The sequence below is a fragment of the Hylobates moloch genome, unplaced genomic scaffold (genome assembly GCF_009828535.3).
Source record: "Hylobates moloch isolate HMO894 unplaced genomic scaffold, HMol_V3 SCAFFOLD_11, whole genome shotgun sequence".
NCBI classification, from domain to species: domain Eukaryota; kingdom Metazoa; phylum Chordata; class Mammalia; order Primates; family Hylobatidae; genus Hylobates; species Hylobates moloch.
Genome location: NW_026652286.1, coordinates 61,765,699 through 61,788,889, shown reverse-complemented (window position 1 = coordinate 61,788,889; position 23,191 = coordinate 61,765,699). Strand labels below are relative to the sequence as shown.

General features: G+C 36.2%; 1 protein-coding gene across 4 annotated transcripts in view; it reads left to right on the top strand.

Moving 5' to 3' along the window:
* Positions 1 to 1,032: 1,032 nt before the first annotated feature.
* Positions 1,033 to 23,191, top strand: part of NOX4 (NADPH oxidase 4) — a 170,247-nt gene continuing 148,088 nt past the window's right edge. For 2 of the 4 annotated variants that reach the window (XM_032167132.2, XM_032167129.2), the window contains exons 1-2: positions 1,033 to 1,089; positions 1,729 to 1,824. In XM_032167132.2, coding sequence (XP_032023023.1) covers positions 1,033 to 1,089; positions 1,729 to 1,824 — 153 coding nt within the window. Of the gene's footprint in view, positions 1,090 to 1,309; positions 1,428 to 1,597; positions 1,676 to 1,726; positions 1,825 to 23,191 lie in introns of those variants that run through there. The other 2 variants (XM_032167128.2, XM_032167131.2) reach the window with 2 other exon arrangements.

The following is a 23,191-nucleotide window of genomic DNA, read 5'->3' as shown; positions in this document are numbered from 1 at the left end:
TTCTACATGAAAGTGACATTTTTTTCTCTCTCTTTTCTAATACTGATTTGTTGCAGTGTCGAATAGGTACCTGGGTCAACTCCACACCCTTCTCACTCTTCACTGGGCCTCTGGTACAAGCTTGAGAGGATTCCTATTACTTACTAAACAGACCAGGTAGTAAAACAAAAAGATTCCCGAATAGACTGAATCTAAGTTCCCCTAGAGCCCCTAAGAATTACATCAGCTTTAACCATTAATTCCCTGGGTTCTTCTTATTCAGTAATGTCTTAAAACCTTTTTATCAGTATGGGATGGGCGGGCAAGGGGATAAAGAAACTGATGGCTGGTGGGAAGCCTTAGGTAAGTGCTGTCAGGGGGGCTGTAGTTTGGGAGTGGGATAATTTGCGGAGGAAGGGTGGGAGAAATGTGAGCCAGTACACAAAAGGCTGTTTCCGGCTCACATTTCGTTACCAAGGCTCTTTCAGATGAACTTTTTTGGGGAAAAACAACCAGTCCAAAAGAGCTGTGTGTGTGTGTGTGTGTGTGTGTGTGTGTGTGTGTGTGTGTGTACGAGGGGGCGGCGAGGGTCCCCACTTTTAGTATGAGTAGCATTGTTCACATGTTTGCCAGTATTTTGGAGTCTGGCAGTCCTGGCTAGAGGCTGCGGGGGACGCCTCCAAGTTCCCACCCGGGACATCCTGAACAGCAGTAGCCACAACAACAGGCTCGCCCCTAGACAAAGGCACGGCGCGGCGCAGCAGACTGGTGCAGTTTGGGCCGCGCGGCTCGGAGCGCTGGGCGTCGGGGCAGCTGAGTGGGCAGAGCTGACCCGGTGCGGGTGGGAGTCAGGGCGCCCGGAAAACCCGGCTCTGGGTAGCAGACCCCGCCCGGGCTGGCTCGGCGCCGGGCCTTCGGGCTTCCACTCAGTCTTTGACCCTCGGTCCTCGCTCAGTGGCCCCACAGGCCGCACAACTGTAACCGCTGCCCCGGCTGCCGCCCGCTCCTTCTCGGGCCGGCGGGCACAGAGCGCAGCGCGGCGGGGCCGGCGGCATGGCTGTGTCCTGGAGGAGCTGGCTCGCCAACGAAGGAGTTAAACACCTCTGCCTGGTAGGATGGCGGGCTAGGCTCTCCTTGCGTTTTCTCTGTCCTGCAGCGATTTTGATTCATTCTCTGAGTGTGCACGGGTGGGAAGCTGGAAGTGGAAGTTTTGTCTTAATTCGAACATTCTCAACTAACAAAACTTTATGCTGGAGATTACAATGAACACACCCCCCTCCCCAACCCCCGCGCCTGTCCCCCAAATGCATGATAATTTTTCTGCACATTGATGGGAGAGATGTGGAGGAAGAGAGAAGAGGTCATTTTCAGTGAACACAGCTTTTCCTTTTACCCTTTAAATATTTTTGCTCCCTTTGTTCTTTTCTTGGATTACTTCAGTTTGCTTGGGATATGGTGATGTCATTAATTTCTTAATCTCATTTTGTACGGCAGGGGATAGCTGTAAATCATTTAGGAGACCTATTTGCAACCCAAATGCTTAGTCTCAGGTGAAAGGGCTGGGTAAAGTCAGATTTGTTTTCCTCTGAGTGGTTTTCAGCTTGCTGGTTAATTGAAAATGCTTTCTGCAGTTACTGATTTAGGTTCCATTGAAAGCACTGTGTCCAAGAATTTACCTGTGGTTTCTATTCATCAGGTAATAATTATTTTCAATTTTTGTTTTCTGTCTCTCATGTCTGATTGGTTTAGTTCATCTGGCTCTCCATGAATGTCCTGCTTTTCTGGAAAACCTTCTTGCTGTATAACCAAGGGCCAGAGTATCACTACCTCCACCAGATGTTGGGGGTAAGTAAGTTGAACTTGGATAATCTGGTGGAATGGGTTTAACACTGGCAGACATTGCTACAGGTTTGGTCAGTTCCATTCATTAAAGAAATGTGCACTCTTCACTTTGAAAACATTTGTTGTTCTCTAAAGTGGTCACATTTTCTTGATTTATCGTTTACACTTATACAAGTTAAAAAGATTGACTCTCTCAAGAACCAAAGGTAGTATCTGCTGAAGTGAAACGAATGAACCTGCCAGACCAGGTTATTGGTGCCTTAAAAATTTGCTACTTATTGCCAGCTGCTAAGTACCCTGAAGGATCTGATTCACTAGGAGGATCAACCAATAACAAGCTTTTAGTTTATACTTATCAGTGCTTTTAGCCTGCTCATGAGCTTATCCAGAGGATTTCTGCGCTGTTTGCTTTTACTGACAACTCTCACAAAGTATGGGTCTAATGGGGTTATTCATTTCTGGGCAAGTCTAATGGGGTTATTCATTTCTGGTTATTCATTTCTCAGTGCTTGCTTTGGGTTAGTGGCTGATGATATTCCAGTATTCTACTATAATATGAGAAAGATACTGGGCAAAACTTTTTTCTGATTTATTTTATGTTAATATTTTTCTTTCTTTCTTTTCTATGATGTTTCTGATTTCATTCTTCCATTCCATCTCCTTATTTGACTGCTTAACAGAAGATAGTGTCACTGAATGCATACTACTTTGCACAAGGAGATTGCATTTTCTTTTCCTTTTCTTTTCTTTTCTTTTTTTTTTTTTTTTTTTTTTTGAGGCAGAGTCTTGCTGCGATGCCCAGGCTGGAGTGCGGTGGAGTGATCTCGGCTCACTGCAACCTCCGATTGCCTGGTTCAAGCAATTCTCCTGCCTCAGACTTCTGAGTAGCTGGGACTACAGGCACGCACCAGTACGCCTGGCTAATTTTTGTATTTTTAGTAGACACAAGGGTTCACCATGTTGGTCAGGCTGGTCTAGAACTCCTGACCTCAAGTGATCCACCTGCCTCAGCCTCCCACAGTGCTGAGATTACAGGCGTAAGCCACCATGCCCGGCCGAGATTGCATTTTCTAAGCAACAAGCAAAAAGTATAAAACCCTGCAAAAACTTAGGGAACCTGAAAAAATAGATTTTGCATTTTGGTAGGGGGGGCGTGCAGAAAACAAACACATTTTGCTTTTTTATTTTTTTTCATGGTTTAATGACTACTTAAAATTAAGATGAGTTCAGACACATTCAGTGGAACCAGCTCTCCCTTCTATGTTTTACATGGACGGATCTTATTTATCTGTAATTCTCAGTACCCAGACTAGTGATTGGCACATATTAAGCCTGCAACAAGTTGCAGTTGAATTAATTAATTAATTTTTTATACAACAAAGTAATATCATAATCTGTTGATCACACACTTTATAAAGTTTAACTTCTAGGTTTTAAGCCAATGGGTTGAAAAAAATAGTCTGTAAAGCTAAACCCATTTGATTGGTAACTCTTCAATTTGAACATTTATTTCTTTCATCCATCCAATCCAGGAACTGTCTTGAAACGTATACATTTTAGATGGGTACCCAGAGAGTAAGACCTCACCTTGCCCCTCAAGTTGTTTACAATATAATGGAAAAACCAACAAGTAAATAATTATAATTCAATAAACAAGAAAAGGTTTCTTCTAATAAACACATGAGGTCTGATAACTTTTTGGTTTTGTTTTCTAGTATTTCCCCATTAGGTGTAAGTTAATGAATAGGGCGTTTTTCAGTAGAAGCTTTATCTCATCTATTACATAACTTGATGAACAACTTGGAGAAAACTCTTTAGATATAGAATGGTAAAATTTGCTCTGGATCACGAGGTGTTTGTATTAATATAAAAATCTAAGAATTGGAAATTTATTCCAATAACCTAGAAAGCCATAACTGAACTTTGGATTTTAGCTTTGTGACATAGTATAAGCTAAAATAACATCTTATTTTTTTTAAAAAATAATTATTTAGAAACCTACTCATTATTTTTTGTGAACTTGGATACTGTATAACTGAATTTCAAATTTATTTTGGTGATAAGTCAGATATGAGTAAGATCACATAGGCACAGAAACATAAACCAACAAATTTGGAAAACATTTAAACTATGTTTTACCTCTCCACTTCCATCCCACTTCACTGCTTCTGCTTGAATAATAGACAGGCTAATGAGCTTCAAGGGCTGCTGGCACATAGGGCTCAATAAATATTGATCAAGAGAATGAAGAAAAAAAATGATAAAAGGACCAAATGGAAGACTAGGAGCAAAAGGGATGAGAAACAGATTCAAGAAAGGAGAGGTTGTTATAAATTAGTTTTCATGAACACACGAGAATAATTATAGTGAGTTATATTTGAGCTATCTAGTAAGTATTCTTCATTTTACCAAGAGTCACTGTGGACAGGGATGGTCTTTCTACATGCTGAGAGATAAAATATGACTTATAAACTTCTCAGTAATTACCTGTTATGAATTTTCCAGTCATTAATTTATCTAAGCTACTTTGGAATAAGTATTTTCAGTCTGTATATTACTTTTTATTGGAAAAGAAACTCCTCCTGCAGTTTTACTATTTATGAAGTAGTGTTTAATTTTATGTCCTAGGCTTATCTTTTCTAATCTTATAATGACTGTTGCATTATTTCATAGAGTAACAATTTGCAGGCACTTTTCAAATTGCAAAGAAATGTAGTATGACAAAGAGATAGAATTAATTTTTAAATAAATATTGCGGTTCTCATGTTTTACATTTTTAAGAACTATATGTTATTAACTTAGCATCTTAGAATGATGCATCTTAGAACTTAGCAAACACTTGGTCCCACTGGTGTAGGCATGTAGGATTCCTGAAGAGAGTCTAGGTATATTATAAGTCTCTTTTCGGTGGATTTTCGGTTTCTAAAAATCATGATGTTATTTCTGGAAATGTATTTCATTGTACCATTTAAAACGCAAATAGGAACAATACTTTCATTGCTGAACATTTTGATAATAGCGTTGAGTATAAAGTTGCTGTCATTCGTCTGTGAAATGTAAGGTAGTAATAAAGTTGTACTAGTATTATTGGCAGGAAGGACCCACAGTATATGGTCCATTTATTGGAAGACACAGACAATGAGAAGCAGTTAATTCTTAGTAATTGCTTGAAAATCTCTATTTTCTATTGAAGAATGACTTTTTATTGAAATGTTTACTTATACCTGTGATATGCCAGGAATTTTACAAGTGTTTTGTTTAAGCTAGGAAACTGTTCTCTCTGTTTTACATACCTGAGGAAGCTGTATAACTCGCTCAAATACCTTTGAATGGTCAGTGTCAGAGCCAGGATTTGAATACAGCCCTGTCTGGCCTCTGCTTTTTCGTCATACTACATAGCTTTTCTAAATGACTTCACTGGTCCATCTTAGATACTTATACCACTGGTTAGTATTAATTTTTACCAGTGCTGCCCAACAGAAATATAAAGCAAGTCATATATATAATTTAAAGTTTTCTAGTAGCACATTTAAAAAAGGAAAAAGAAACCAGTGACATTTATTTACTAATATGTAGCCAACTAACCAGGCAGTAAAAGAGACATCAGGAAATGGGTAGTCCTCTTGCTCCTCCTCTACTAAGCAGGAATTGTCAAAGGATGGGAAGTTGTGGAACTACAAAAATTATTGGTTTGGGAGGCCAAGGTGGGAGCATTGATTGAAGCCAGGAGTTTGAGACTAGCCAGAGCAACAAAGTGAGACCCCATCTTTACAAAAAAAAAATCTCTCTCTCTCTCTCTCTATACACACACACACACACACACACACACACACACACACACACACACGCACACATGTTAGCTGGGCGTGGTGGCACATGCATGTAATTGCAGCTACTTGGAAGGCTGAGGCAGGAGGATTGCTTGAGCCCAGGAGTTTGGAGGCAGCAGTGAGCTATGATTAGGCCACTGCACTCCAGACTGGGTGACACAGCTAGACCCTCCCTCTAAAAGTAAATAAATAAACAAATAAATACAATTGGTATAGAATTATAAAAATCTCCCTGACTTCCGTCTCATCTTCTGAGTTTTCTGAAGGTGGGAACCTTTGAGAATGAAGGTGAAAATATTTACTTCTCAGAACTAGAGTATCCACTTTTATTTCTGGGTTGCTATTCTCAGAATAAAATTAAAGAGTAAAAAAAATACATATGAATTGACAGAAAAAATAAGATCTTAATTGCTAGAAGATAAAATAACATTGGGATTAATATGTTTTATTGAGGGTTCTCATCATGATTATCCTTCCCCAGACTGGTCTGATCCAGACTGGAGACAACGTGGTCACGGCTGGTTTATGCCTGAGTTAATGTGCTAAGCAGACTGTGCACTTCCTAGGAGATGTTTAATTGTGACATGTCATGAGTTTCAGAATCTTAAAATTAGCTAAGAAGAAAAAAAATCTATTAAGAGAAGCCAAAATGAGCACCGAAACAAGCAAACTAACAAACCAAACAATAGCCTGCTCCATTCCCCCATGGCAACCTTTTAAATAAGGGACTTCATTGATTGCTTAAAATTAAACTCATTTTCATTTATTTATTTTCGAGAATGGAAAATGTAGTTGCTTGAACTTTATAGAAAGTAGTAACAGGTTGTGTTCAACTCTTAGAAATGTAGTTTTCTTTTCTTTTTTTGGAAATATTGGGGAAGTTTAACTCAAAACACCATTTACAGGAGCTCTTGAATTCATGTTTACCTGTATTGAGTTGTGTTTTTTACATTTTAATAATTAAAGAATATCATGTAATTCCCATAAACATTTTAACTTGAAAAGAGAATGATTTTATGATATCAGATTCAATGTGTCTTATTTATATGTATATATATTCAATGTGTCTTAGTTATATATATTAGATTTTTTTCCCTCCAAACTATTGAATTTCAAACTAGTTATTCACATGGTGTCATGATGATATTTTAATTTTTATTTTGCTTTTATTCACAAATATTGTTTTAGATCTGCTGCATGATCATGAAGCTTTTTTTTAACTTTTATTGAAATATCTGTGCTCTTGAGCATTCAGATTCTTTCTAGTGAAACACTGGGATTATCTTTCTTTAGTCTATCATTATCCATTAGAAACATTAACTAATTTACCCTCTCAAGAGTCCTAGAAGTTATATCATAACATTTTACAGAGACAGAAATCTGATGTCATGTGAATTTCTTAAGGTCAGAGACTGGAGTCTGTGGACAAATGCACCTAGGATTTTAAGTCAATGTTACTTTCAAAGCTGGCCTGGGCAGCTTTAATTCTGCTGAGAATGAATATATGATCCCTGTTACTTTCAGAAGAGATTTGGTCATTAAATCCTAATTATACAGACTATAAAAGTCACTAACTAGAGTTGCTCAGGCACACGCTATGATAACAATTCAGGGGACATTTTTAGATGAGTGTTATTTTGCTTGTTTTTTTTTTCATTCTTAACATTCTTCTATTTAAACACAATTTTCTTCTTGTTTATTGGCAGGTGAAATGGGTTATATTTCTTTAATGAAATTATATTCTTTATCTATTTACAATAGACACTGATTCATAGAATTTTAGACTTGGAAGGAAACTTTGATATCTTTACTTAACTTTTCATTTTCCAAAATGGAAAAATGAGATTGAAGTGATTTGTTCACTATCACCTACTGAATTAGTGACTTGGTCACTATTTAGTCTATTGTTCTCCTTAGTCCAATATTAGCCGCTATAATGAACAGCTGTATGAACACACGCAAGAACATTTTAAACCCCACACTGTATGGACTACTAGCTTTACGTTTTAGGTGAAATGATACTTTAAAATGTCTAGCAATTTAAGAAGCTAGGGAAAATGATTGATTTACTCTCAAAATAAAATATGTTTTTAGTATTATAGTTGTTTGAGACTTGCCGATAAATTGTGAAGGAATTATGAGAATTTTTATTTAAATTTTTTCTGATTTCACAATACTTTTCAGAATTCTAAGACTCAATATTTAACCTCATTGTGATATATAGCTAAATGCTAACTGCATAATTCTCCTTTATCAATATCATCCCAAACAGCATAGAATTGGAAGTTAGAATGAATCTCAAAGATAGTCAAATCTTTATTTTTTAATAAATGATATGAATAATATCAATAACAGATTGTGCTCAGTGATAACTGGCTAAGACTAGACACATTGGTCTAAGAGCTTTGCACTGATGAATTTATTTAATTCTCTCATCCACAGTATGGAGGGCATGTTTTCAAGTTTTTGTTTTGTAGTTGAGAAATTGAGTTAGAGGGGTTCTATAACTTGCTAGTGAGGGACAGAAGCAGGACTCAAGCCCAAAGATCCTGGTTCCAGAACTTGTATTCTTGTTTTATAAAATTTTAATTGACAAATGCCAATTGTATTTATTGTGTACCACATTATATTTAGAAATATGTGTATATTGTGAAATGGCTAAGTCGAGATAATTACCATGTATATTACCTTACATGCTTATCTTTTTTTTTTGTGATAAAAGCACAAAATCCACTGTCTTAGCAATTTTCAAGAATATATTGTTATAAACTATAGTCACCATGTTGTACAATAGCTCTCTTGAACTTATTCTTCCTGTCTATCTGAAATTTTGTATCGTTTGAATAACAGCTACCCAACCCCCTCCCACCCCCACCAGCTCCTGGTAACTACCATTCTACTCTCTACTTCTGTAAATTCAGTTACATTCTTTCTTAGATTATACATATAAGTAACATTATGTGGTATTTGTCTTTCTGTGCCTGGCTTATTTTACTTAACTTGATGTCCTTCAGGTCTCCTTTCATGTTGTCACAAATGACAGGATTTCCTTCTTTTTTGTAAAGCTGAGTAGTATCCTATTATGTATATATACCATGTTTTCTTTATCCATCTATCCGCTGACCAAATTTGTATTCTGAGCCATTGTGCTCTGTTGTCTTCTTCGCAACATTAATATTAGGTTGAATCCTATAGATTGGTAGACCAAAAACAGTCAAATATCAGCCATTTTATATGGCTCAACCTAATAGCAACTGTTACCATTTATTGATTATATATGATGTGTCAGACACAGTTCTTGGCCCCTTACTTTTATAATCTCATTTAATCCTTATATTTAATTGAATCCTTGTAACAACTGTAGAAGATAGGAATTATTGATTTTTACAGAACTGAGAAGCTTAGATTAGGAACTATTTGCTTTTTACAGAATTGAGAAACTAAGATTCTGAGTGGTTCGGTAACTTTCTGAGTAGTTAGGTTACGTAGCTGACTAGTAGAGAAGCCCAGGTTGAGCCCACACCTGTCTGAAACTGAACACCATGCTCTCAATCACTCTGCTTTCCAGGTGAGGTTCTGAAACAGGTAGTGTTAGAACCTGCAATTCTCTACTCTTGTCTAAGGTCCTTATACATTTTGCCATGGTGGCGCTGAATATACTGTTTGTGTTTCCCTCTGTTTGCTGTTTGCATGTTAGTGTGATTTTTGTATCTGTTAAGAAGTATTTGATCAGAAGTAAATGCAAGCATATATGCATTATTCTTATATATGAGGTGGACTTGTATAACTAATACCTACTCTGTTAGTTTGCTAGGGCTGCCATAACAAAGTACCACAGACTCGGTGGTTTAAAGGAAAGACATTTCTTCATAGTTCTAGAAGCTAGAAGTCCAAGATGAAGGTGTCATCAGGGTTGGTTTCTTCTGAGGGCCTGTCTCCTTGGCTTATAGAGGTTTCTGTTCTTCCAATGTCTTTGCATGGCCTTCCTTCTGTGTGTCTGTCTTAATCTCTTCTTATAAGGGCACCAGTCATATTGGATTAGGGCCCATCCCAATGACCTCATTTAACCTTAATTACCCCTTTAAAGATCGTGTCCAAATATAGTCACATTGTGAGTTAAATTTAACTTGGTACAACTACCAACTTTGTCAGTCTTCCTCTGGAAGCTAAGCATGCATTTTGAGAAATTAATTTGAAGTTAATGTAGTTTTTTTCTCCTTAATTGTAGAAGCCCAGCCGAGCACTAGCATTCCAGAATGACACAGCACAAAGAGTCCTTCCCAGGCCTTTTTAGGAAGGTGTTGTAATGTTCCTCCTTAGAGGTTTGTCCAGCTTTATTCTTAGCCCCACCCTACAACTATTTTAAACATGCTCTTACACAACCCTTTATTCCCTCCATGACCTTAAAGAAGAAAATCAGATAAATTAGCACCTCTGAGGAGTAGCATCAATATTTTATTTTGATTTTTTAGATCTTGGCATCAAGAGTATGAATTCAGGGAACTGACTCCCAGAAAAGGAAGTAGCGAATATTGAGGAACTACTTTACCTTGCACACCACTGAGGCCAATTATAGTAGCAGTCGTCGTAGCCCTAATCCTAGTCATAGTTGTGTATACTTACTTCTGGGCAATGCTCAGCCTGGAGGGAGAAGAGCCTGTAGAACTGTGGACTGTTCTAGTCCATTTACCCTGTTTGATGGATGAATTTCATATAGTTAAATGCTTTCTTTATGGACTCAATGCAAAGCTGAATGTGGATTGTAGGTCCTCTAACTCCTGGTCAGTGTTTCTTCATGTCTGTCATGCTAAGCATTGTGTTTATCATAAAACTGATTTTAAAATTGCCTAAGTAATTCTGGAGAGAAAAATAATTATAATTTCTTACTGAAAAGGTCATGGGCTTTGGAGCTATATGGATATGAATTTCAATTGTGGTTAAGCATTTCTCTCCCTTTGTGATTTTGACATACTATTCTCTCAGCCTAGTTGTAAACCCTACTCATAAAATAGGACTTAAACCCTACTCTTAGTTTAGATGGAAGGACAGCACGAGAAAATGCTGGTGAAGTGCTTAGCACGTGGCACATAGGCATTCAGCAAATTGGTAACTATTACTATAAATATTAAATAATGGTAATTAGTATTAATGGCATCAATATTATGAATATAACCAAATGGTAATATTGTATTGTGTATATATACACACACACACACACACACATATATATATAACATATCTATATATACACATATATATGTGTGTTAAAAAGAATTCAGAGACATAAAGATGGAAGGGATTTGCTGAGCATACAGATGCTGAGCATATGAGATGACATCTAGGATAGAGATTTACCCTTTGATCTGTTATTTCAGTGCTCACAGGGGTGCTTAATAAATGGATGTTTGATGATGAGGTTGTATGTTTGCTTGTCAGTAGGGACATGTTACCTTCTGTCCTTTGGTTGACCTTTGGCTGCCTCCCTGATCCTCTGGAGAGAGGAAGGCTATTTACTGCTATTTGCTATTGGCAAAAAGTTTGTGGCAATTTGGCTATGATTGTTGGGTGGAATTTTAGTTTGAGGTGGAACACATTTCATTCAACAAAACATTACTTAATACTTTTTATTAATCTTCACTGAATCTTGGAATTTCAACAGATAAATAAGATAAATTACCTATCTCAGATTATTGTAAATTTTAAAGAAAATTAAAATAAATAATAATAATAGCTAGAGCTAGCTTTCATTGCAATCTTTTCATGGGCCTGACATTGTGCTAAGTTCCTGTTATGTTCTTTGCTACAGTCTCCACTATTCTACAAGGTAGGTTCTATTCATAAGAGGAAGCTAAAGAACAGAATTTGTAAGCAATTTGCTCATTGATTATAAGCACCTAACATGAAATCTATTCCATAATAGGAGCTGTAAAAATGTCAGTCGTCTTCTTTCCTCCCTCTGCTCTTATCCTTCACAGCCTCATAAAATAATTCACCTTACTGTTTTATACCCCAGGAAAACATGATGGAAATATTCTACTCATCTCAGAATATTGTGCTGAGCATTATGACTTAATACATAAGAAAGTAGTTTGAAGAATTAAGTTTCACAAATGTGAAACAGTTGTTATGTAGTGTTTTTCTCTCCTATCATTTCACAAAGCTTTTAAGGCTCCAGTCGTGTTACCATGACATTGTTCCCCTGGACATCATTAAGGAAAGTTTGAAGAAAGGAATGAGACGTTTGTCTTTATGCCAAAAAAAATGGCAGTCAACCCTTAGCATGCAATATGCTTTACCTTTGCAGTGTGACTGTTGAAGTGGGATTGTGAAAGTCTGTGACATGTTGTAATTAATAGTAAAACAAGTACATACAGTTGACTCTTTAACAGCAAAGACTTGAACTGCGCAGGTCCAGTTACATGCAGATTGTTTTCAACCAAATGTGGATTTGCAGGATGTGAAACCTGCATGTACTAAGGACCGACTTTTCCTGGAGGCCAGTTCCATGGGGACCACTGGGGCACTTGAATATTCACAGATTTTGGTATATGTGGGGATCCTGGAACCAATCCCCCACATATACCAAGGGATGACTGAAAGAGAAAATTACATAGGTAGAGAGTGAGTCTATGTGATTCCTAGAATTACACCCTAATGCAACTTTGTGATATAATAAAACTCAAGCAATGTGATTAGTGTCTAGTGAAAAGTAGTTTACTTTCAGTTCTCACAGTGAGACTAAAGGAAAAGTAAATAAAGGAAAAGAAGGACTTTGTTCAATCAGTAGAAATTGTGTTCATCTTTAGAAATTAGAAAGTTGAATTTCACAATGGCTCTCATCTCTAAATGGAAACTATTAATGGTTTTCATGGATATGGGAACCCATGAAAGGATTGTTCAAGGTCTCCAGACACATATCAAGACTTTCAGAGGTCTGATATATTTTAAGGGAAGAAGAGATGAGTGACATAACCAAAGTATAATAATTTTATATAGCTGAGAGTTTTTTTTCTAATGGAGGCATTTTAACAATAGGGTATAATAAAGAAAAGATTATATGGAATGCCTTTCTGACTATATCTCTTTTCTTTATGATCAAATTTTCAAATACCTGATTTCAAATTGCAAATAATCTCATTAACGTGATCAGATCATAGAAAGCTAAGGTCTGGTGGGAGGATCTGGAGTGGCAGTGATCCAAACAAGTTTCTTTTTTCCCCATGCTATACTTTTGATTCTCTTTGTAAGCTTCCTTTTCTTCCAATATGCCTTCCTTTATGTGCTTTTCCTTTAGTATCTTATACTGAATAAAATCCCTGCTACTCCACCTTATATGGAAGCATAGACTTCAAGGAGGGTGAAGATCTCATAAGATGAGAAAGTTGTAGAACAAGAAAATAACCACCTATTGAGAATACTTAGGAGATAAGGTCATGAGAGTACTTTTATTTCTCACTGATTTTCCTCAGCCACATTTCATTTTTTTTTTTTTTTTGAAGATGAAACAAAACAGGATCTCATTATGTTGCCCAGGCTGGAGTGCAGTGGCTATTCACAGGCATGATCATAGTGTACTACAGCCTTAAACTCCTTGGCTCAAGTGATTATTCTCTGGGGTTGCAGATGGGCTTAGACTGTGTAGAACCCATCACTGAACTAACTTTTACTATTTTGATTTTGTACTTTTTTAAAAAACATAAGAGTGAAAGAATGAGTCAAACGTAAATCTTGGAAGAGTTTAGTTTATGGGCTGAGAATGGATCTACAAGGTTTCTTTAAATTTGATCTACTTGAAGAAAATTGGTCTTAGACTTGTACTAGGTTTAAATCTTGAGTGTGTCATGCTTGAAGAAAATTGGTCTTAGACTTGTACTGGGTTTAAATCTTGAGTGTGTCATGCTTGAAGAAAATACATTTTGTTCAGTGCACAAATTTTAGGTATATGAAAGTTAATTTGTTAAATCCTTCATGACCGTCATTCTGATTCTTGTTAAAATCAAGTGTCTGCTATCACCTTTTCCTGAGCACATACTGTCTATCGCTCAAATATCAACTATGGTAATATCTGTGAAAAGTCGAGAACATCAGTGAGAGTGGCATGATGTCATGAAAAGAACATAGATTTTGTGGAAAATTGATTTAAGTTGAAATCTCAACTTCACCTCTTAACAAATATACCTGTAAATGATTTATTAAAATTTTGAAAGCCTCAGTTTTCTCAGTTTTCAGTTGAGATTTATATTATTAATTGAGCTACATGAAAATTTCAATATAGAAACATTTTGACTTAAAAAATGACAATTTAGGTTAACCTGTGTTTAGTGTAACCTAATATATCACTTATAAGATTTTTTTTGGCAGGGGAGAGGGGCAGGCGAAGAGAGGAAAAGATTAACCAAGGTGAGGAGGAAATGAGTGTAAGGCTCTCAAAAAGTGTTAATTCCCTTCATCCTAATGGCAAGTTATAGTAGACAAATTTATGACAATGCTAAGACTTATTTATTTCAGAAAACATCTTTGGAATTAAGAATGTTTTGAAGTTGAAATTTATTTATAAACATTTGTTAATGATTATAAAAATTTCCAACAGCTAAGAGAAAATACCTTCTAGTTTAGAGCAAAGCATGCATTTTGAAGTGATATGAAAAAATATTTTGCCAATGACAGTATATATTATTTTCTTAGTTAGAATTTCAAAAATATTTAAGCTCACAGTTAATTGTTTTCCAGTTGGCTGTGGTTTCCACATTTTAGCTCCCAAATTCTTGGCCTTTATAAAACCTCTGTCAAGCAGCTCATAAATTGAGATATACATGAAAAGGACCCATTTTATAAGAGAGTAACAGTAAATTATTTCCATAAAAACAAAAAAGTTTTAAAAACTTTTTTGATATCAAGTACAGGATATTTAATTAAACATGTACCTCACTTCATAACACACTATCCTCATGGGTCTGTGCAAGACTTCCTTTTACTTTCTTCATCATTCATTCATTTATTAATTTATCAATTTAATCATTCTCCATTATCCAGTCCCACTCTTCCGGGGTCCCCAGTCCCCAAGCCACAGACAGGGACCAGTTCCTGGCCTGTTAGGAACCGGGCCACACAGCAGGAGGTGAGCAGCTGGCAGGCAAGCAAAACTTCATCTGTATGTACAGCGGCTCCCCGTTGCTTGTATTACCACCTGAGCTCCACCTGCTGTCAGATCAGCTGCAGCATTAGATTCTCTTAGGAGCATGAACCTTATTGTGAACTGCACAGGAGGGATCTAGGTTTCAAGCTCCTTATGAACATCTAATGCCTGATGATCTGTCACTGTCTCCCATCACCCCCCAGATAGGACCAATTAGTTTCAGGCAAACAAGCTCAGGGCTGTCACTGATTCTACATTGTGGTGAGTTGTATAATTATTTCATTATATATTACAATGTAATAATAATAGAAATGAAGTGCACAATAAATGTAATGCAGTTGAATCATCCCAAAACCACCACTGTCCCCTCCACCAATCTGGAAAAATTGTCTTCCCCAAAACCAGTCCCTGGTGCCAAAAAGGTTGAGGACCACTGCCTTCTCCTCCTTACAATAGCAGTCTTTCTAATGTGCTTGATGTTTATCCTTTTTTGGGTGTTTTATGTATATGTATCTTCTAATTCACAAAAATGGCATTGGATCATAGCACTTATTTAGTTTCGTAATTTTTCTCATGTTATTATATTTTTGAAGTCTATTTATGTGGCTGTGTGCTTCTTTTGTTTCTTGCTGCCAACTGCTACGTGGTATTCCACTGTTTACATCTACCACTTTTTATATATCCATTCTTCCAGGCATGTAAGCTCAGATTACCTCTAATTTCCTGCTGCTTCAAATAGCATCATCATGAATATAAAGGATACTGTTGTAATATAAATATTATATGGTATTTTGTTGGATTTGCCTACTAGGTTTTCTTTTAAAAAGGAGCATGAATAAGTTGTTCATTTTGTTAAAAAAATAGCATTTTTTTAGTTACTTGTTATAGGAGTTGGATTTTGTCAGATTAGGATAAATATGAAAATAATATCAACATGTGGAATGAGTTTACAAATATTAATATATTTGATTTTAATAACTAGTTTTCAGCAAGAAAACTATATTGTGTGATGTAAGGAATGAATGTAGTGAGTATTTTAAGTATGATTTAACTTCTATATATCTTTCTTATGAACTGCACATAATAGTAACCATTTAACCAAAAAACTGCTATATATATAGTTACAGTAAAAACAACAAGCCTAACAAATATAACGTCAAGCTTGGGAGTACTAGGCAATGGAATAAAAAATATAAAAGAGAACATTAAAAGGATAGGTGCAAATAGTGGAATGGATTTTCTGAAAAGACAGGTAAATAAAAAAGCAGAAAACAACTCACCCTAACTTCCTGAACTGCAAAGTACAGTAGAGTACATAGCTTGTACCAACCCTAAGGAGCAATCGTAGGTTAGGAAGGTTGTGAGATGGAATATGAGTGGAGGTGCTTTGTTTTGTACATGGCAGGATATTAGGATTTTCTTTATTAAAATTGTAGTATGTGTTAACATACTTTTTCCAAAATTGTTAGCTAAATGTCTTAAAAGCACACAAGAAAAGCAAACCATAAGAAATATAGTATAGAAATATGATATCACCAGGGAACCAGAGGTTGGAAAATATTTAATGTTTGGGGCCAATTAGTAGTGTTAAAGAGTCAGGAATTTTTGTCCCTTATGCCCTCCCAGTGCCTCAATATTTCTTCCCTATATTACTTGGAACCCCTCTTATTTCTTAGATTGCTATAGTATAATACCAATTATTATAATTTTGTCTCATCCCTGTTCCTATTCTATTGTATTCTGTCCTGTCCTGTCCTATCCTGTTCCATCTCATCCTAACCTATTCTGTTGAATCCTGTGCTTTACATTAATATATCCTCAGTTATCAAAAGTCTAGAAGAAAAGGGATCAGTGGCTTAATACCCTTCTGCTGAAAGATTCCATCCTAAGCCATTAAATATTTTCAAAGCAATTTTTAGAAGTTTATCATGCATTTTCCAGTATGAACATAATGCATACCATTAGGGAAAAATGAAAAATGCACAAGAGTAGAAGTGGAAAATTTTAAAATATTATCAACATTTGAGGACAATATTATTCTTCAAATTGTATTTTTAAGACTTGCCCTACTTTATTTTCTTAAGAAAAATAATTTTTCTTATAACTGTTTTATATTTACTAATTGTTTTCTTATTTATTATAGAAAACAGGGGAAAAACATTGTTATATATATCATCACTCACACATAAGCACCATTAACATTTTGGTGCATGTCCTCAGTACAAGTTTTTTATTTTTTTAAGTAGGAGTGTCATTATTCAGAACCAACAGTTTTGTTTCCTGCTGTAAAATGTAGCATAAATATCACATTAGATTTATCTCTGTTATCACAAACTCTTTAAGCATATGTTGTTTATTTTTAATATTTCACTGAATAAATAAAACACAAGGCCGGGCGCGGTGGCTCACGCTTGTAATCCCAGCACTTTGGGAGGCCGAGGCAGGCGGATCACGAGGTCAGGAGATCGAGACCACAGTGAAACTCTGTCTCTACTAAAAATACAAAAAATTAGCCGGGCGTGGTGGCGGGCGCCTGTCGTCCCAGCTACTCGGAGAGGCTGAGGCAGGAGAATGGCGTGAACCCGGGAGGCAGAGCTTGCAGTGAGCCGAGATTGCGACACTGCACTCCAGCCTGGGCGACAGAGCAAGACTCCATCTCAAAAAAAAAAAAAAAAAAAAAAAAACTTATAGATTCAATTAATAAAAGTTAATAAGAAACAGGATTGAGTTCAGGAGGAGTAAAATAGACAATATGTTTAAGTAGGCTATGCCTAGGAGACATGAGAAAAAAATCTTTACATTGAATATCCTATATTTACTGTATGAGTTTTAATATATATCATTATGGATAGTCTGATTAAAATTCTAATAAATGAGGAGGTTTTATTGTCATGTGTGTTTTCTCTCAATTTTTTTTTTTATTTGTTCAGGCCACCAGTATATCTGTTTTGGCTTCTTATGTTCAGAGGAATGTTGAAAAATTAAAAATGGTTTAAAGATAAAGAGGATCAAGGCAACATTTTGGAATGATTGTTTTTGATGAGCAGTAGCTGAGAGATAACTAAACACTCAGTAATTGTGATCAGATGTGCTGAACCCATGATGTAGGAGACACAAGGCCTGTTTCAGTTATCTAGTCAACCATGCTCTACAAGACACTTTCGACTTCTCCATGTCTTCTCGTGTGCACAGATAATTTCTGTAGAGGGAGGAAAATTTAAGAGTGACATAAAATCAAATGCTCTGTAACTTTTGAAACCTTGTTGTTGAGCCTTAGAAAGGTGTATAGAATAAGGGATGGGTATAAATATTGATAGGAATTTAATAGATCAACTAAAAATATTTCCACTTCAATAATGTTTTTCAGCCAAAGAGGTCAAACCATTTTCACTTGGTACATTTCTATAAGGAAAAGTGAAGGCAGTGTTTACTATTGTTTAAATTCTTCAATTCTAGGTTCTGGAGACAAGTGGCCTTGGTAGAGGTCACAGGTATTAATTGTGATTAAAATTTCATAATCATTTTCACCTGGTGAACTGTTCACTAGACAATATTGTCTTTAGAAACCCCTGGCTGTGTTCATATGCAACTCTGAATCCCACTTGTGTTGAAGTTTAACTTTGCCAGACAGACACAGAGTCTAGAAGTGAATGTTTTCTGCCCTCTGTGCTTTTGGCACTGGAAAGACAAGGTAGACAAAATTGGGACAAAAATATAATGTTACAATATTGCTTTCTTCTCTCTCTGTAATAGCTATGTGTCCTTCTGACTTTTAATAGCTTTTCTAGGGAAAAACCACATTCCACTGAAAATGGAAGAATGTCATTTTTAGAAAGGGTAGATAAAAAAATGATGACATATAACAGATAGAAAAGATTTGAGTTAAGCATAAGGAAATCTGGATATAAAGTCATGATGAACTGTATATTTTTGGTAGCCCCTTTAGTTTTAAGAAAAAAAAATTACACCATTTTTTTTTCTTTAGAATTGATAGCTTCTTTTGGAGACAGTATTAAGGAAAAAGAAAAGCAGATTATAGATGAGAAGATAGGTCAACTTGAGTCAAAAATTACTTCACAGTTAAAAGTCTCCAGGGAAGTTAGTTGACAGAAATGAGCTGGGATCATTTGGAATGAATTATAGTTTATTATGGCATTAAGGTACATACATGAGCTTTTGGTTAAACCCCAAGAGCACTGAATTGGTAGTTTATTTTCAGGATTTTTTTTAAAAGAAATGATTGCTTCAATTATTGTTAATCATTTTCTGTTTACTCATGACATGTTCTTCATCATTGTTTTCATATGAAACCTTATCAAAATAGCCTTATCAAAATAGTTAGGTAATAAAGGCCAGGTGCAGTAGCTCATGCCTGTAAACCCAGCACTTAGGGAGGCCAAGGTGGGCAGATCACTTGAGGCCAGAAGTTCAAGACCAGCCTCACCAACTGGTGAAACCCTGTTTCTGCTAAAAACACAAGAAATTAGCAGGTTGTGGTGCTATGCACCTGTAATCCAAGTTACTCAGGAGGCTGAGGCAGAAGAATATCTTGAACCTAGGAGGTGGAGGTTGCAGTGAGCCGAGATTGCGCCATTGCACCCAGTCTGGGTGACAGAGAGAGACTGTCTCAAAAGCCAAACAAACAAACAAACAAACAATAACAATAAAAAAAGTTAGGTAATCAGCTTTTCAACCAGTCCTTCACTGAAATGTCATTTTTTATTCTTAAGTGCAGTCTTGTTCCCATGGAATGCCTACTATATTCAAAATTTATATTCCCATTATAATTTATTAATGATATTAACCTAATGATATTAATTAGGAATACAGTTTTGACTTATAGGCATAGGAAAAATAATTTTTTTTCTGATTTTCTGCCATAGACCTTTTTGATTACTATATAGACCGTAAAAATATGCTTACCATAGCTTTGAAAAATTGTATAGCCTACTTTATGTGGTTTCTCTTTTTATTCATGTAACTGTCTCATGACTGTTTTTTGTTGACTTTTGTTGCTTAGAACGTATTTTCACCAAAGAGTACTTATTAGAAACAATTTTATTTATTAATAAATAAAAGGTAAGAGGCAGTTTAGGCTTTGCCACTTACCTGTGCAGCCACTTGCTAGCTTTATGTGGGAGACAAGGAGATAAATACGTAAACCATTACAATAGAAAGAATTAAGTGCTCTAGGACAGATATGGTGAAAGGCAAAAAGGAAACACTGAGAAAGATGCTCCAGATTTGTCTAAATATATGTAAAAGGGAAATTTGAAGAGTTATAAATGAGGGTAGAGATAGGGATATGGGCCCTAGCAAGCCCTTACAAAGAAAGTGACACTGGGGCACTTTCTTCACTTTCTTCTGTAACTGAAAGATTAATAAAGAGTCCATCTGGTAGTTATCATGGGGGTTGGAAGAGGTACAATGCCAATACAAATAGAAGGGATAGCAGCAGTCTGAGCTGTGGATCTGTAGTGTCAACTGAGATAGGTAGTAACAACTTGGGCTAGCTAATCTTCATACTGCATCTGGGAGCTAAACTGAGGCATATAATATAAAAGTATATGTAGCCAAGTAGCCTAATGGTATCATCAGTTAGGCCTGTTTACAGACTTGTAATATAAGTTGGGACAAAAAAAAGGAGGTTGGACTAGAACATCTACACAGTCTCATACAAAAGCTATAGTGGCTTTGAAAATTTTCCTTAGTTGGATGCTGTTCTAGAGGAAATCCCAGCCTCTGAAGTGGTGGGGTAGAGAGTGGAGGGCGGAGGCAGAGCTGCTGAGCCTGAGGAACAGGATGGAAAGTGCATGTCCTGAGTTCTGATTCCAAATCTTAACTAGATTTCCGGGGTAATCACTTTTGGTATTCTCTTTTTCTAAAATAAGGGCATTGAAGGATCATCTCTTAGCCTCATTCATTCATTCATTCTTTCACCATATATTTACAGAACACATAGTAGTTGCCTAGAACTTTCTTTGAATTCTTTAGATCAAGTGAGTGAAATAAAGCTCAGTTTATATAACTACAGTGAGAATGTCACTTTCCAAAGCTGTGGCTGGAAAGGCAGTCTGGAGATTTGCAGGAAGTCATGCCATAAGTTCATTTAAATTCTGAAACTAATTCAAATGTGTGGATGACAAGGGACACTAGGATGATGGCAATAACTTCTGTTGACTTCTCACTATATGGCAAGCACTGCATTAAACACTATATATGCTCACTTAATACAATAACCCTTTGGGGTAGGTATATTATTATTATTTTCATTTTGCAGATGAGGAAAATGAGACTGAGATAAAGTCACATAGTTACCTAAGACCACACAGCTAGTTAAGGGGCTTCATATTCAGGTTTGTGTGACTTCAAATTGTCCTCTAAATCAGTGAATGCTGATCCTGGCTCAGAACTCCACCCGAGACCTAAGGAATAAGAACTTCAGAAGTGCAGTAGTAGAAAGTGGTTAATTTTAAAATAGCCCATCAGGTAATAACTATATACAGTCCAATATGAGAAGCCTTTGTCAAGATTTACATAAAATGAGAGGAAAATTTGTTGATTGGGTAACAGTATAAGCAACTGAAAGAGTAAGAAAGTATAAAAATATGGAAAGAGCACTAGGCAAGGTGTCCGAATTTGCAACTCTGTTCTGGGGAGTGATGGATTACAAGGGAAGTGACGCAGATCATGAAGAGGAGACTTGGGTTCCCATTCTTGCAGCTTTACAAACTAGCAGTGTAAACAGAGGCAAAAAGAAGGTTCAACTGGATGACTTGTAAGGCGTCATGAAAAAACTACAGATTTTTTATTCTAAAGCACAAAAGAATTAGGCTTTGTATAGGCATCATTTGGTTTGATTAAAATTTTCCTTGGGATAGAAGAGTCAGTAAAATTGATCGCAATGAGCACAAATTTACATATTTTTAGACAAACACCAATGCCAAATCAGAATTTTAAAATATTTTATCACTTTAAGATTTCATTATTTTTAATTTTATTTTCCTAATTGTTGACTCACCAAGAAGCACCCAGAAAAATGACCAATTATTCAAACTAACCTCTCTGGCCTTTTCAAATCCCTTTGAACAATAGTTTAGTGTACATGTAGAATATCATCTTATGTTCCCTTAATTTGTTGAAAGAAATTCCAGTTGAGAACAAAATGTTCATTTGAAAGTGAATTTACCAAAACAGGTAGTTTGTGAGTCCTCTCTAGGGTCAGCTATTTCATAGGATTTGGTACATTTTAATAGCTTTGCCAAAAATTTGGATGAAGATGTGAAAAACATAAATGTAAAGCTTTCAGGCCTTGTGTGGTGGCTCACTCCTGTAATACTAGCACTTTGGGAGGCTGAGGCTGGAGGATCACTGGAGGCCAGGAGTTTAAGATCAGCCTAGGCAAAATAGACAAAAATAAAAGTAATTAGACAGGTGTGGTAGCATGCACCTGTAGTCTCAGCTACTCTAGAGGCTGAGGTGGGAGAATCAGCTAAGCCAGGGAGTTCCAGGCTGCAGTCAGCTGTGATTACACCATTGGACTCCAGCCTGAGTGACAGAATGAGACCCTGTCTCTAAAAATAAACAAATAAATGACAATCAAAATTTCCAACTGAGGCAAAGATGAGAGGGAAAAATATAAGAATAGAGAATTTACAACCAATATAATAGAATAGGTTAATTCTTGCATTTATGTACCTTCTCTTACCCACTCCCATTTTTTTCTTTTGAGTATAGGATAAAGGGATCATTGTTTAATAGGAAATTCAGGTGAAGAAAACCTATATGTTGGAAACTCAAGATGAGCCTTTATGTGACATAATTTCCATAAAAGATAACACAATCTTAAAATTAGCAGATAGCATCCATAGTACCAGAGATGATAGTCTTCAGCACTGCTCTGTGCAATCAGCTTTTGTCAAGAATGTGCTGAATATTGGTGCACAAAGATGATGGAGTCTTAAAATTGTATCAAGAATTGTAGAAGCAACTAATTGTACTTAGCATGGAGAAAGCAAGATTGGGTTAGGAAATTATACCACTTTTATCTTCAGTTTTTGAATGTCTGCCTTAGGAAAATTATTATGCAGAGTAGCTCTGTGGGTGGAAGTTACAGAGACACAGATTTCATCCTAGTGTAAGAAAACAAAATAGAGCAGTGGAACAGCCTGTTATGTGGAAGAATTCAAACAGAGTGTAGGTTACCTTTGGTTGGGGACTGTCAGAGAAGGGGTTTAGACAGTGGGTGGGAGGTACAATGTGAGCTAGGCCCTTTCAATTTTCCAGTTTTAGAGTTACATGTTTTAGTATTCAGCAAAATAAATTTACTGATAAGTAAAATATTTAGTCACAACAGAATCCCTCCTGTATGTAACTCACACATAATTAACTTGAAATGTAGTCC